Below are 16,190 nucleotides of genomic sequence, written 5' to 3' on the forward strand. Positions count from 1 at the left end.
CTTTGGATGGAGCAGCTCTCATCTCTAGAAATCTTGCCAATTTTATTATACCCTCCAAACCGTGACTATCCAGGGTTGGGACCAGGAAGCAGAGCTGTGGTCTTACACACCTCTCTGCAGCTTCTCTCCCCCTGCCATCCCCTCATTACCCCATCCCCGTAGAGACGGTGCCTGCTCCCAGACCACCAATAACCAGCAAAAATGTATTTAAGCATAAAAATTCAAAAAGAAAAATAATATAGCACCTTCAACTGCACCACAGACTAAAACAGTTAAATGTGGTCTATTAAACATTAGATCTCACTCTTCTAAGTCCCTGTTAGTAAATGATATAATAATTGATCAACATATTGATTTATTCTGCCTAACAGAAACCTGGTTACAGCAGGATGAATATGTTAGTTTAAATGAGTCAACACCCCCGAGTCACACTAACTGCCAGAACGCTCGTAGCACGGGCCGGGGCGGAGGATTAGCAGCAATCTTCCATTCCAGCTTATTAATTAATCAAAAACCCAGACAGAGCTTTAATTCATTTGAAAGCTTGACTCTTAGTCTTGTCCATCCAAATTGAAAGTCCCAAAAACCAGTTTTATTTGTTGTTATCTATCGTCCTCCTGGTCGTTACTGTGAGTTTCTCTGTGAATTTTCGGACCTTTTGTCTGACTTAGTGCTTAGCTCAGATAAGATAATTATAGTGGTGATTTTAACATCCACATAGATGCTGAGAATGACAGCCTCAACACTGCATTTAATCTATTGTTAGACTCGATTGGCTTTGCTCAAAATGTAAATGAGTCCACCCATCACTTTAATCATACTTTAGATCTTGTTCTGACATATGGCATAGAAATTGAAGACTTAACAGTATTCCCTGAAAAACCCCTGTTGTCTGATCATTTCTTAATAACATTTACATTTACTTTAATGGACTACCCAGCAGTGGGGAATAAGTTTCATTACAGTAGAAGTCTTTCTGAAAGCGCTGTAACTAGGTTTAAGGATATGATTCCTTCTTTGTTATGTTCTTCAATGCCATATACTAACACAGTGCAGAGTAGCTACCTAAACTCTGTGAGTGAGATAGATTATCTCGTCAATAGCTTTACATCCTCATTGAGCACAACTTTGGATGCTGTAGCTCCTCTGAAAAAGAGAGCCTTAAATCAGAAGTGCCTGACTCCGTGGTATAACTCACAAACTCGCAGCTTAAAGCAGATAACCCGTAAACTGGAGAGGAAATGGTGTCTCACTAATTTAGAAGATCTTCATTTAGCCTGGAAAAAGAGTCTGTTGCTCTATAAAAAAGCGCTCCGTAAAGCTAGGACATCTTACTACTCATCACTATTTGAAGAAACTAAGAACAACCCCAGGTTTCTTTTCAGCACTGTAGCCAGGCTGACAAAGAGTCAGAGCTCTATTGAGGCGAGTATTCCTTTAACTTTAACTAGTAATGACTTCATGATTTTCTTTGCTAATAAAATTTGAACTATTAGAGAAAAAATTACTCATAACCATCCCAAAGACATATCGTTATCTTTGGCTGCTTTCAGTAATGCTGGTATTTGGTTAGACTCTTTCTCTCTGATTGTTCTGAGTTATTTTCATTAGTTACTTCCTCCAAACCATCAACATGTCTATTAGACCCCATTCCTACCAGGCTGCTCAAGGAAGCCCTACCATTAATTAATGCTTCGATCTTAAATATGATCAATCTATCTTTATTAGTTGGCTATGTACCACAGGCCTTTAAGGTGGCAGTAATTAAACCATTACTTAAACAGCCATCACTTGACCCAGCTATCTTAGCTAATTATAGGCCAATCTCCAACCTTCCTTTTCTCTCAAACATTCTTGAAAGGGTAGTTGTAAAACAGCTAACTGATCATCTGCAGAGGAATGGTCTATTTGAAGAGTTTCAGTCAGGTTTTAGAATTCATCATAGTACAGAAACAGCATTAGTGAAGGTTACAAATGATCTTCTTATGGCCTCAGACAGTGGACTTATCTCTGTGCTTGTTCTGTTAGACCTCAGTGCTGCTTTTGATACTGTTGACTAAGGTTAATTATGGAGTTCCACAAGGTTCTGTGCTAGGACCAATTTTATTCACTTTATACATGCTTCCCTTAGGCAGTATTGTTAGAAAGCTTTGCTTAACTTTTTCAATGTTACGCAGATGATACCCAGCTTTATCTATCCATGAAGCCAGAGGACACGCACCAATTAGTTAAACTGCAGGAATGTCTTACAGACATAAAGACATGGATGACCTCTAATTTCCTGCTTTTAAATTCAGATAAAACTGAAGTTATTGTACTTGGCCCCACAAATCTTAGAAACATGGTGTCTAACCAGATCCTTACTCTGGATGGCATTACCCTGACCTCTAGTAATACTGTGAGAAATCTTGGAGTCATTTTTGATCAGGATATGTCATTCAAAGCACATATTAAACAAATATGTAGGACTGCTTTTTTGCATTTATGCAATATCTCTAAAATTAGAAAGGTCTTGTCTCAAAGTGATGCTGAAAAACTATTTCATGCATTTATTTCTTCTAGGCTGGACTATTGTAATTCATTATTATCAGGTTGTCCTAAAAGTCTTCAGTTAAGCCTTCAGTTGATTCAAAATGCTGCAGCTAGAGAACTGACAGGGACTAGAAGGAGAGCGCATATCTCACCCATATTGGCCTCTCTTCATTGGCTTCCTGTTAATTCTAGAATAGAATTTAAAATTCTTCTTCTTACTTATAAGATTTTGAATAATCAGGTCCCATCTTATCTTAGGGACCTCGTAGTACCATATCACCCCAATAGAGCGCTTCGCTCTCAGACTGCAGGCTTACTTGTAGTTCCTAGGGTTTGTAAGAGTAGAATGGGAGGCAGAGCCTTCAGCTTTCAGGCTCCTCTCCTGTGGAACCAGCTCCCAATTCAGATCAGGGAGACAGACACCCTCTCTACTTTTAAGATTAGGCTTAAAACTTTCCTTTTTGCTAAAGCTTATAGTTGGGGCTGGATCAGGTGACCCTGAACCATCCCTTAGTTATGCTGCTATAGACTTAGACTGCTGGGGGGTTCCCATAGTGCACTGAGTGTTTCTTTCTCTTTTTGCTCTATATGCACCACTCTGCATTTAATCATTAGTGATCGATCTCTGCTCCCCTCCACAGCATGTCTTTTTCCTGGTTCTCTCCCTCAGCCCCAACCAGTCCCAGCAGAAGACTGCCCTCCCTGAGCCTGGTTCTGCTGGAGGTTTCTTCCTGTTAAAAGGGAGTTTTTCCTTCCCACTGTCGCCAAGTGCTTGCTCACAGGGGGTCGTTTTGACCGTTGGGGTTTTTCTGTAATTATTGTATGGCTTTTGCCTTACAATATAAAGCGCCTTTGGGTGACTGTTTGTTGTGATTTGGCGCTATATAAATAAAATTGATTTGATTTGTTACTGTATATGCAATGACAATAAATTATCTATCTAGTTAGTTGTGATTTTTATTGTCAACCATATGGCAGAATGTGCAGCAAATTAGTTTGGAGAATAAACAGTGTTTGATGGAACAAATGAAGAATTGATGCAAGTGTGATGGAGGCCAGCAGGACTCGCTGTGCATGTGGTAGTCCGTAAACCTCTGGCCACAGGAGCGGGTTTTTGGCCTTCTGGTTGGAGTGTCTGCCTCCCATGCCAGAGACTGTGAGCTTGCGTCCTGAGGAGAGTGAGTGGGAGGAGTCAAACAACACAACACACAAGAGAGCAAAGTACAAACTGCTACACAGGGCTTTTGGGAATGATTGATGTTTAACTTGCTGCTGGATGAATCAGTGTGACTCATTCCAGGCCCGATCTTCATGATCTCTCTCTCTCCTATTTTTCGTTCAATGAGCATGTGTCTAAGCCGGCAGCTCGGTGATGGTTACAGCTCCTGCCTTGTAAAGCACCTTCAGGTGGAGAACAGAAATATCAGCCCCCCTGTTGTGGTTCATGTCCCTGCTTTGGTTTATGTCCCTGCCGTGGTTCATGTCCCTTCAGACTTCAAACAACTTTATTGACCCCTAAAAGGTCAATTCATTTCACACCCAATTACCTCAGACAAATATACAGCAATTAATCTACAATTATTACTCGTTGAACGTAATAATGGCACACATCAGAATTAAAACAACCGCACATATACACTTGATTGTTTATGTACACTAAACTTTGAAGCAGTCTGTTATCCGAATTGAGGAAATGTGAGTGTGGGGCAGCTGCAGCAACACATGGTCGCGCAGCCAGCCAGCTTGGAGGGAACGGGGAGCTGCAGCAAGTAAAACTGCGCTGCACCCCGGAGGGGGAAGGGAGTGGCGTAAGCGGGGGCCGGGATGAGGACAGGAAGACGAGGGGGGGGGAGCATGCGTATCAGTCTCTGTCCATGTGTGAGTGGCAAGTGAGTTAAGTTTGTCAGTTTCTGTCCATGTGTGCTGGAGTTGCAGAAAGATAAGAAGGTAGCCGAATGGTTCACCAAGGCCGTAGAAATTCTTCTGGACGAAAACAGTGGGGAGTTTTGCCTTTCAGAGGCTGATAAGCCTGCCATGTTTATTGTTGAGCAGTGAAAACACATTTGCAGCTCTCATGAACAACCAGATCCAATTTATGAGTATTCCCTGGTCTCCGACATCTTCCTTTACAAGGCGTGCATTTGCTCCAAAATGTTATCCAACTTGCGTCTGAGTTCAAGTGGTTAAAGCAGTTTGAGAATGTATTGCCTTGCCCAACTCATTAATCATGACAGACAAGTGAGGGGTCATGGTCCTGGTGGCAGCTGTCTTGCCAATTCTCCGGTAGGTCAGGGCAGCACATAAACCCTAGGCAACACATTACCCACAGCACTTCCTGCAGGGTGGGGTCCTGAGCGACCTGCCAAAAAACCCTGTTGTGCTTCATGTCCCTGCTGTCTGTTGCTGTCTGGTTTTGTTTTTAGTATCTAGTGGTTCTCAGTTTTGCATTTATTCTAAAGTAATTCCAGTTTAAGTTAGGTTTGTGTTGTTTGTTGTAGTAATTGTTTCTAGGCTTGTCCTTTTTTAGTTTTGGTTTTGTTGTTGCCATTTCTGTGGAAGTGATAATATGTTGACCTGAACAATAACTTTCTATTCATATTGAGATTATTGAAGTTTCCTTTCTATTCACTAGACTGGAGAAACTCTGTGTTGCATGTGTCGTGTAAAAATAAGGGTTAATATTTGACTAATAATTTAATTTGATTGGCTGTTTGATTTTCTATAAAAGCGCACGAATGCCACGGAGCAGTCAGGAGCCACTAGACCTTGGAGCAACGCGGTCTTTTAACCCACACCTACTTTAGTTAAGTTTATAAGTAAATAGACAAAAAGAAAAATTCTGGATTCCAGTCTTTTATTTTCTGACATTTTGTGTTGAGTGCAAAGAACGTTGACGTGCTAAACCTGTGAATCAGCGTTGCTGCACTCACAGGTTTATTTTTTAAGTGTGTCTGTGGTTTGATTCTTGTTTCTAAGTTTTATTGAGGTTTAGGTTCATTTCTAAATGTCCTGCTTTGGTTTTATTCTACTAGTTTGTCAGTTTCACCCCACTTCCTGTTTTACTTTGACACAGTCTTCTGTCTTCCTGTTTGCACTTGCACCTGAACTCGTTCAGCCATCAGTGCACCTGCAGTCAGTTGTAATCAGCTCCCAGTCTACTTAAACCTTCTTGGTTTCTGTGTTCATGTTTTCCAAGTCAGCTCTCGTGGTTTCAACCTGTGACCTCTGACCCTGCTGTTTGATTTTTGCTTTTGCACTTTGAATCATTTTTCATCATCTGTGTAACTTTTTTAACTTTGTAATGTGCCAAACTTTAAATTAACGTTCCAACTGAGGGGTATCCTCCAATGTACATGCAGTATACAAACTTCAGTCAGGGTTTGATCCGTCACTGAGAAAACATCTAAAGATATCAGTTTAGACTCGAGAAAAAGAACTGCTGATGTTATCACAGTGTTTCAAGAGCTGGAGCCAGAAGAATCAGCAAGAAATTCAAAGGGAGACCCACAGAACAGAACAAGACTGGCCGAGGAATTGAAAGAACTAGTGAGATGTGTTTCTAAAGTCGCCAGAACAACTACTAAGACCCTCGTGAATCTCTTACAGAGCATCCAGAAAGTATTCAGTGCTTTACTTTTTCCACATTTTATGCTGCAGCCTTATTCCAAAATGGGTGAATTCACTTTTCCCCTCAAAATTCTACACACAACATTCCATAATGACAACATGAAGAAAGATTATAAAAAAAAAAAAAACTAAGAAATCACGAGTCCATAAGTATTCACAGCCTTTGCTCAACAACACACTTCTGACAAAATGCTGATTATTATATATCTGACGGCTTTACATTGGTGACACATCTTCATTCATATAACATGGCTCAGGGGAGAGTTATTGTCCCAAGTATCTCAGGGTCTTGTTCATGAATGGGGGGGGGGGGTCAGACAGATCAGCGCTGTGCCTGAGGTCCTGTGGATGCTGTAGCAGACTGTTATGGTCAAGAAAGAGCTGAACCAAAAAAACCAGGGCTCTCGATTTACGCTCCTATCCTCACTTACAGGCATGAACTTTGGGTGTGAACTGAAAGAACAAGACCACAGATACAAACTGTGGAAATGGGGTATCTGGACTTAAACTCGGGGACGGGGTGAGAAACTCAGGTGATTTGGTCATTTTACTTGGGAGCTTTTCCAACCAAATTCAAGTAGGTGAAGGCGCCGAGGACAACCCAGGACACCCTGTACGGATTACATCTTCCAGTTAGATTGGGATCCCCCAGCAGGAGTTAGAAGACATGACTGAGGACAAGGAAGTTTGGGATGAGCTGCAAAGTCTGCTGCCACCCGGGCCTGCATAAGCAGCAGAAAATTAATGAATTACAGCGTGTAACACTACAGCAAACCACCTCTATGCGTACACAACGCAACAGCTAACCTCTACGTTTTACAGCAGTGATACACAACATTATGGCTCACGTGTAATAGAACCTGCATAATTTCATGTAACGTTTTTTAGCTTGTCGTCTCTTGATAACGTTTCCAACATTTTGCTTTTGTCATGCAGCTGGCCCTCAAGCATTCAAAATAAGACGTGTTGGAAGAGGACGTCTGGAGTCGTTCAGGACCTTGGAGATGGTTCTTCTAACATGCACACTAACTGCTGAGAACGCTGGAGGGCGGCTGATGTAGCTAACTGTACAAAATTGTGTGATCTTTGACCCCAGTGCTTTTGCCTCCAGCTGATTGGTTGGGGAAAGTGTGAAGCAAAATGTTGACTGACAGCTCATGTCTGCTCTTCTTAAAACAAACAAGCAAAAAAAGACTTACTGGATAATGTTTTTCCATTTGTTCACAGCAGCTGTGAAATTAACAAGTAAGTATCTGTGGATTTTTTTTTTTTTTTAATATGCACAACTGAAAAAGTCTCCAAGAATGAATGTGTTTTGTTTTTAAGTGAAAGACAGCAGGAGCTGTTTGGTGTCTTTCCTCAAATGGCTCGAACCCGGCTATGAACCCACACCGATGTGGTTTGATTTGCTGTGAAAAGATCAGTGGAAAAGATTAATTTTATTCAACAAATGAATTTGCATAGTTTTGTGAAAACTTTCAAAAATATAAAGTGGCGTGTAAAATGACGTCGTCACAGCAAAGGAAAAAAGATCCAAATTGCACATTAATTCTGTTTTTTTTTGTTGGTTTTTTTGCATGTTTGATTTAAAGCCACAAAATGCTTGAAAGGTTGAAATTTATCTCCCAGACTTTGTTCTCACTGTTTTCTATGTGCAGTAGATGTGTGTTATTGTGTCAAATGTTTCTCTTATTGTGTCCAACTCTGTGTGTGTGTGTGTGTGTGTGTGTGTGTGTGTGTGTGTGTGTGTGTGTGTGTGTGTGTGTGTGTGTGTGTGTGTGTGTGTGTGTGTGTGTGTGTGTGTGTGTGTGTGTTTAACAGCTCTGTCAGCTTTTTGTTTTCTGGCTCGTGTTGGATATTTGGCTGAAGTTTGATGTTTCGCTCTGTGAAGCTGCTCTGAATTTTTTTTTTTTTTTTCCAGTTTCATGTTTTTGTCACTTCTGTTTTAATTATTATTTTAATAAATTGTGATGTGAAGGAGATTTCAAAGATTAATCTGCACAGACTTCTGTTCTATGTTCCCTTACGTTTGGATATAATTAACTGCATAATTATTGATGACTTTTGATGGATGTATATGACTGACAATACTGCCCAAATAAATCAGATAAAACCCACTTCTTCTGGTCATCCATGCTATGACAGATGTTGACCACCAGGTGGCGCATCTTTTCCAAAAACACAGGGAACGTGTAAATTCTATGAAACCTAAGTGGTGCATTTAGAGTTAACACTTAATCATTTTCAGATACAAGACAGTTTACTAACAAACTACAGAATCATGTTTTTTATGAATCTGAGTGGAAAAAATGTGACTTCCTCAGGAACCTGAATAACACTAATGACAGCGCTGAACTCCCTTCAAAGAGCCACCGTCTGCAGTTTTGTGTTGTCGTCATGTTATCTGGATCCAAATCAGTCAGTACATTGAAGTTTGACAACCACAACCTTTCAGCAGGTTTAGAAGTCTTCAAACGGCTCAAACACAGTAGGAGGAAGTGGAACAGCAGCTTGGTCCACACGGGGGCTGTTGATGACAGGTTTTCTTATACTGTCAACTTTTTCAGTAAAGAAATGAGGAAGGTTCTTACAAGTACTGTGCCAGAACACGTGTGTGTGTGTGAGTTCTGTGGCGATGATTGACTGTGTGCTTCCGATCACATTTGTCAGATACTGACATTTTGCCTCTCATCGCCCGCTGACGGTCCACGAGGCCGCCTCTCTGTGTTGTCAGGGATACATGTACTTCTTTTAGATGGCTGGCACTGCTGCCCGAGGGCACGAACAGTGTTATTAAACCAGGGATCGGATCTTGGTTTGGCTGATTTTAGTCGAAAAGAAGCTATTGAGTCCAGAATCCCAGAGCAAGTGGTGTGGAAGAAAGAGACAGAATACTCTCAGGACATGACGGGACTCCACACTATGAATCAATTCAATTCAATCAATTTTTTTTTTTATATAGCGCCAAATCACAACAAACAGTTGCCCCAAGGCGCCTTATATTGTAAGGCAAGGCCATACAATAATGATGTAAAACCCCAACGGTCAAAACGACCCCCTGTGAGCAAGCACTTGGCTACAGTGGGAAGGAAAAACTCCCTTTTAACAGGAAGAAACCTCCAGCAGAACCAGGCTCAGGGAGGGGCAGTCTTCTGCTGGGACTGGTTGGGGCTGAGGGAGAGAACCAGGAAAAAGATATGCTGTGGAGGGGAGCAGAGATCGATCACTAATGATTAAATGCAGAGTGGTGCATACAGAGCAAAAAGAGAAAGAAACAGTGCATCATGGGAACCCCCCAGCAGTCTACGTCTATAGCAGCATAACTAAGGGATGGTTCAGGGTCACCTGATCCAGCCCTAACTATAAGCTTTAGCAAAAAGGAAAGTTTTAAGCCTAATCTTAAAAGTAGAGAGGGTGTCTGTCTCCCTGATCTGAATTGGGAGCTGGTTCCACAGGAGAGGAGCCTGAAAGCTGAAGGCTCTGCCTCCCATTCTACTCTTACAAACCCTAGGAACTACAAGTAAGCCTGCAGTCTGAGAGCGAAGCGCTCTATTGGGGTGATATGGTACTACGAGGTCCCTAAGATAAGATGGGACCTGATTATTCAAAACCTTATAAGTAAGAAGAAGAATTTTAAATTCTATTCTAGAATTAACAGGAAGCCAATGAAGAGAGGCCAATATGGGTGAGATATGCTCTCTCCTTCTAGTCCCCGTCAGCACTCTAGCTGCAGCATTTTGAATTAACTGAAGGCTTTTTAGGGAACTTTTAGGACAACCTGATAATAATGAATTACAATAGTCCAGCCTAGAGGAAATAAATGCATGAATTAGTTTTTCAGCATCACTCTGAGACAAGACCTTTCTGATTTTAGAGATATTGCGTAAATGCAAAAAAGCAGTCCTACATATTTGTTTAATATGCGCTTTGAATGACATATCCTGATCAAAAATGACTCCAAGATTTCTCACAGTATTACTAGAGGTCAGGGTAATGCCATCCAGAGTAAGGATCTGGTTAGACACCATGTTTCTAAGATTTGTGGGGTCAAGTACAATAACTTCAGTTTTATCTGAGTTTAAAAGCAGGAAATTAGAGGTCATCCATGTCTTTATGTCTGTAAGACAATCCTGCAGTTTAGCTAATTGGTGTGTGTCCTCTGGCTTCATGGATAGATAAAGCTGGGTATCATCTGCGTAACAATGAAAATTTAAGCAATGCCGTCTAATAATACTGCCTAAGGGAAACATGTATAAAGTGAATAAAATTGGTCCTAGCACCTCAATGTCCATATTGTGAGTGTGAAGGCAGCAGCAAATTCTCCAGCTGTTGAAGAGGTGAGAATGAGGCATCGGTGAGGTCACGAGGTTTGCAGTGCAGCAGATAACTGAAACAATCCTTCAAATGGTGATACAAGCACAAAATTCGGCACAAATACACCTTAGACATTACTCTTTTGAAAAAAAAACAACAACTGGCAATGCTTTCTAATAATACTGCCTAAGGGAAGCATGTATAAAGTGAATAAAATCGGTCCTAGCACAGAACCTTGTGGAACTCCATAATTAACCTTAGTCTGTGAAGAAGACTCCCCATTTACATGAACAAATTGTAATCTATTAGATAAATATGATTCAAACCACTGCAGCGCAGTGCCTTTAATACCTATGGCAAGCTCTAATCTCTGTAATAAAATGTTATTGTCAACAGTATCAAAAGCTGCACTGAGGTCTAACAGGACAAGCACAGAGATGAGTCCACTGTCTGAGGCCATAAGAAGATCATTTGTAACCTTCACTAATGCTGTTTCTGTACTATGATGAATTCTAAACCCTGACTGAAACTCTTCAAATAGACCATTCCTCTGCAGATGATCAGTTAGCTGTTTTACAACTACCCTTTTAAGAATTTTTGAGAGAAAAGGAAGGTTGGAGATTGGCCTATAATTAGCTAAGAGAGCTGGGTCAAGTGATGGCTTTTTAAGTAATGGTTTAATTACTGCCACCTTAAAAGCCTGTGGTACATAGCCAACTAATAAAGATAGATTGATCATATTTAAGATCGACGCATTAATTAATGGTAGGGCTTCCTTGAGCAGCCTGGTAGGAATGGGGTCTAATAGACATGTTGATGGTTTGGAGGAAGTAACTAATGAAAATAACTCAGACAGAACAATCGGAGAGAAAGAGTCTAACCAAATACCAGCATTACGTAAAGCAGCCAAAGATAATGATATGTCTTTGGGATGGTTATAAGTAATTTTTTCTCTAATAGTTAAAATTTTATTAGCAAAGAAAGTCATGAAGTCATTACTAGTTAAAGTTAAAGGAATACTCGGCTCAATAGAGCTCTGACTCTTTGTCAGCCTGGCTACAGTGCTGAAAAGAAACCTGGGGTTGTTCTTATTTTCTTTAATTAGTGATGAGTAGTAAGATGTCCTAGCTTTACGGAGGGCTTTTTTATAGAGCAACAGATTCTTTTTCCAGGCTAAGTGAAGATCTTATAAATTAGTGAGACGCCATTTCCTCTCCAACTTACGGGTTATCTGCTTTAAGCTGCGAGTTTGTGAGTTATACCACGGAGTCAGGCACTTCTGATTTAAGGCTCTCTTTTTCAGAGGAGCTACAGCATCCAAAGTTGTGCTCAGTGAGGATGTAAAACTATTGATGAGATAATCTATCTCACTCACAGAGTTTAGGTAGCTACCCTGCACTGTGTTAGTATATGGCATTGGAAAACATAACAAATAAGGAATCATATCCTTAAACCTAGTTACAGCGTTTTCCGAAAGACTTCTACTGTAATGAAACTTATTCCCCACTGCAGGGTAGTCCATCAGAGTAAATGTAAATGTTATTAAGAAATGATCAGACAGAAGGGGGTTTTCAGGGAATACTGTTAAGTCTTCAATTTCCATACCATAAGTCAAAACAAGATCTAAAGTATGGTTAAAGTGGTGGGTGGACTCATTTACATTTTGAGCGAAGAAAATTGAGTCTAATAATAGATTAAATGCAGTGTTGAGGCTGTCATTCTCAGCATCAATGTGGATGTTAAAATCGCCCACTATAATTATCTTATCTGAGCTAAGCACTAAGTCAGACAAAAGGTCTGAAAATACACAGAGAAACTCACAGTAACGACCAGGTGGATGATAGATAACATAGTTGAAGTGTATCATAGGTACACTTCAGCTATGAGAGACAAAATGAGAAAAAAAAAAATCCAGAAAATCACATTGTAGGATTTTTAAAGAATTTCTTTGTAAATTATGGTGGAAAATGAGTATTTGGTCAATAACAAAAGTTCAACTCAATACTTTGTAACATATCCTTTGTTGGCAATGACAGAGGTCAAACGTTTCCTTTAAGTCTTCACCAGGTTTGCACACACTGTAGCTGGTATTTTGGTCCATTCCTCCATGCAGATCTCCTCGAGAGCAGTGATGTTTTGGGGCTGTCACTGGGCAACATGGACTTTCAACTCCCTCAACAAATATTCTATGGGGTTGAGGTCTGGAGACTGGCTAGGCCACTCCAGGACCTTGAAATGCTTTTTACGGAGCCACTCCTTCGTTGCCCGAGTGGTGTGTTTGGGATCATTGTCATGCTGGAAGACCCAGCCACGTTGCATCTTAAAATCTCATGATACATGGCCATGTTCATTCTTCCCTTAACACGGATCAGTCATCCTGTCGCCTTTGCAGAAAAACAGCCCAAAAGCATGATGTTTCCACCCCCATGCTTCACAGTAGGTATGGTGTTCTTGGAATGCAACTCAGCATTGTTCTTTTTCCAAAAACGGTGAGTTTTTACCAAAAAGTTCTATTTTGGTTTCAATTGACCACATGATATTCTCCCAATCCTCTTCTGGATCATCCATATGCTCTCTGGCAAACTTCAGACGGGCCTGGACATGTACCGTCTTAAGCAGGGGGACACGCCTGGCACTGCAGGTGTGTAGCCTTTGTTACTTTGGTCCCAGCTCTCTGCGGGTCCCTCCATCAGGTCCCTCCGTGTAGTTCTAGGATTTTTGTTCACCGTTCTCATGATCATTTTGACCCCACTGGATGAGATCTTGTGTGGAGCCCCAGATCGAGGGAGATTATCAATGGTCTTGTATGTGTTCTATTTTCTTACAATTGCTCCCACAGTTGATTTATTCACACCAACCTGCTTGACTATTGTAGATTCACTCTTCCCAGCCTGGTGCAGGTCAGACAATGTTCTTCCCAGTGTCCTTCAACAACTCTTTGGTCTTGGCTGTGGTTGAGTTTGGAGTCTGACTGTTTGAGGCTGTGGACAGGTGTCTTTCATACAGACGAGTTCCAACAGGTGCCATTAATACAGGTAACAGGTGGAGGACAGAAGAGCTTCTTAAAGAAGAAGTTACAGGTCTGTGAGAGCCAGAAATCCTGCTTGTTTGTGGGTGACCAAATACTTATTTTCCACCACAATTTACAAATAAATTCTTTAAAAATCCTACAATGTGATTTCCTGGATTTTTTTTTTCTCATTTTGTCTCTCATCATTGAAGTGTACCTATGATGAAAATTACAGGTCTCTCTCATCTTTCCAGGTAGGAGAACTTGCACAATCAGGGACTGACTAAATACTTTTTGGCCCCACTGTATAGGCCGATGTTTCTGTGTAGGCTCTCAGTTGTCCATGTGGTTTCCATAGTAGAGAAGCTTGAATCTTCGACTGGACTGGGTTGCTTGACGCAAGGACGTTTCGCTTCAAATCGCAGAAGCTTCCTCAGCTAAAATTCTTGCTCCGGTGTTCTGACTTCTGTCTTGACTCTTGTAGAGAAGAATAATCAAGAAGTCACAAAAGCTGGAGTTTTAAACCTAACCAGACCCCTCCTACCGAGAGGCAGACTGCTATAGGCTGGTGACTAAACAATAGCTCTAATTGGCACCTATTGTGCTCTAGTTAGCACCCTCCTAATGACAGGGCAGCTGTCCCTCTCCTGATGGCTCCCTTGACGACTCTGCTGATGACGTGAATGACTCATTACCATGAACAAAACACTGAAACTGCTTTGACCTGAGTACCCCATTGTAAACAGGGGATAAAGCGTGTCTCAGACCCCCTCCCCGGTTAAGGCTGGGTTTCAAACGTTTCACAAAGAATGCCTCCTTGATCCCTCTCTCAAACCATTTCTTCTCTCTGGCTAATATTTTAACTTCCTTGTCCTCAAACGTGTGGTTAGTGTCTTTAAGGTGGAGATGAACTGCAGACTGAGGTCCACTGGTGCCCTCTCTGCGGTGCTGGTATAGCCTTTTGTGTAAAGGTTGCTTAGTCTCACCTATGTAGTGTTCGTTACAGTTTTCCTGACATCTGATAGAATACACTACATTGCTCTGTTTGTAACAAGGGATCCTGTCCTTAGGGTGAACTAATTTCTGTCTCAAGGTGTTAACCGGTTTAAAGTAAACTGGGATTTTGTGCTGTCTGAAGATCCTCTATAGTTTTTCCCACCAGCCTATAACAGTCTGCCTCTCGGTAGGAGGGGTCTGGTTAGGTTTAAAACTCCAGCTTTTGTGACTTCTTGATTATTCTTCTCTACAAGAGTCAAGACAGAAGTCAGACCACCAGAGCAAGAATTTTAGCTGAGGAAGCGTTTGCGATTTGAAGCGAAACGTCCTCGCATCAAGCAACCCAGTCCAGTCGAAGATTCAAGCTTCTCTACTATGTATAGGCCGATATCAAATCTATCATTTTGCTCTAAAATTCTGGAAAAAGTGGTGTCATGGCAGCTCGTAGACTATCTTACTGCGAATAATCTCTTTGAGCCACTGCAGTCTGCTTTTAGAAAATATCATTCCGCAGAGACGGCTCTCACTAAAGTGGTGAATGATCTTTATTTGCAATGGATTCAGACACCACTATGGTTCTGGTGCTGTTGGATCTCATTGCTGCATTTGATATTGTGGATCATCGTGTTTTACTTGACAGGCTGGAGCATTACTTTGGGATTACTGCGAGTGCCCATGCATGGTTGACGTCATACCTGTCCAGTTGTTCTCATTGTGTTTTATACGATAACACTACCTCTAACCTTAGTGACATGAAATTTGGGGTTCTGCAGGGATCTGTCTTGGGCTCCCTGCTTTTCTCCCTTTATATAGCACCTCTTGGGCATATATTGCAGCAGTTTGGGATTGTCTTTCATTGGTATGCTGATGATACTCAATTATACTGTACATGCTGCTAACTGCTGGTAATTTCATTTCTATAAAAACACTGGAGCATTGCCTTGCTTCAGTGAAAAGCTGGATGTCTAGCAACTTCCTACGTTTAAAATCTGATAAGACTGAAATGATGGTTCTTGGTCCAGCAAAATATAGGCATCAATTTGACCAGCTTGTGCTTGACCTGGGTGCATGTGTTATACATCACACGGATAATGTGAGGAACCTTGGGGTGATTTCCGATCCTGCGTTGTCCTTTGGCCTCCATATTATGAGCAAAGTGTCGTGCAGCGGCGTGAGCTCACTCATGGTACAGGGCATCCTAAACAGGAAGTGCCAAAATCCAAATCCACAGTAAAACAGGAAATGTTCAAATGTCAAACACTTCCTGGATTGACAGACGAGATCCCATGGAATCTCACGGGAACTCATTCACACCCAAACAGGAAGTGCCAAATTCTCAGTCACAGTGAAACAGGAAATGTCCAATGTCAAACACTTCCTGGCATGGGTGGAGCTAGAGCGGAGGCTGGGGGTTTCACTGGACTCCCCTGAAATCTGATTGGACACAGATGATTGACATTCACAGCACCACAGAGCACCACCAAAGAGCTGCATTTTCAAATCAGTGAGTCACATTGACTGTGAGGTTCCTCCTGTCCAGTAGTTGGTGCTGTGTACCACAAAAAGTTCTAATCCACCTCAGTAGAAGAAGAAAAATGTTTGCTACAGATTTGAACTGAACATGCTGTTTGAACTATGGACCTCTAATCACATCAAACTTAGTGGTGAGTAAACGACCGTATTTTATGACAGAAATGAGGTCCAGATTGTT

At 41.4% G+C, this 16,190-nt stretch overlaps 1 protein-coding gene across 1 annotated transcript in view; it reads left to right on the forward strand.

The window, feature by feature from the left end:
• The window catches only part of stxbp6l (syntaxin binding protein 6 (amisyn), like), a 63,380-nt gene extending 56,163 nt beyond the window's left edge, over positions 1 to 7,217 (forward strand). The window contains exon 7 of the mRNA XM_034162354.1: positions 7,096 to 7,217. Within this exon, the coding sequence (XP_034018245.1) occupies positions 7,096 to 7,119 (24 nt within the window). The 3' untranslated portion in view covers positions 7,120 to 7,217. The remainder of the gene's footprint in view (positions 1 to 7,095) is intronic.
• Positions 7,218 to 16,190: the final 8,973 nt, after the last annotated feature.

The sequence above is a fragment of the Thalassophryne amazonica genome, chromosome 21 (genome assembly GCF_902500255.1).
Source record: "Thalassophryne amazonica chromosome 21, fThaAma1.1, whole genome shotgun sequence".
Classification (NCBI taxonomy): Eukaryota; Metazoa; Chordata; class Actinopteri; order Batrachoidiformes; family Batrachoididae; genus Thalassophryne; species Thalassophryne amazonica.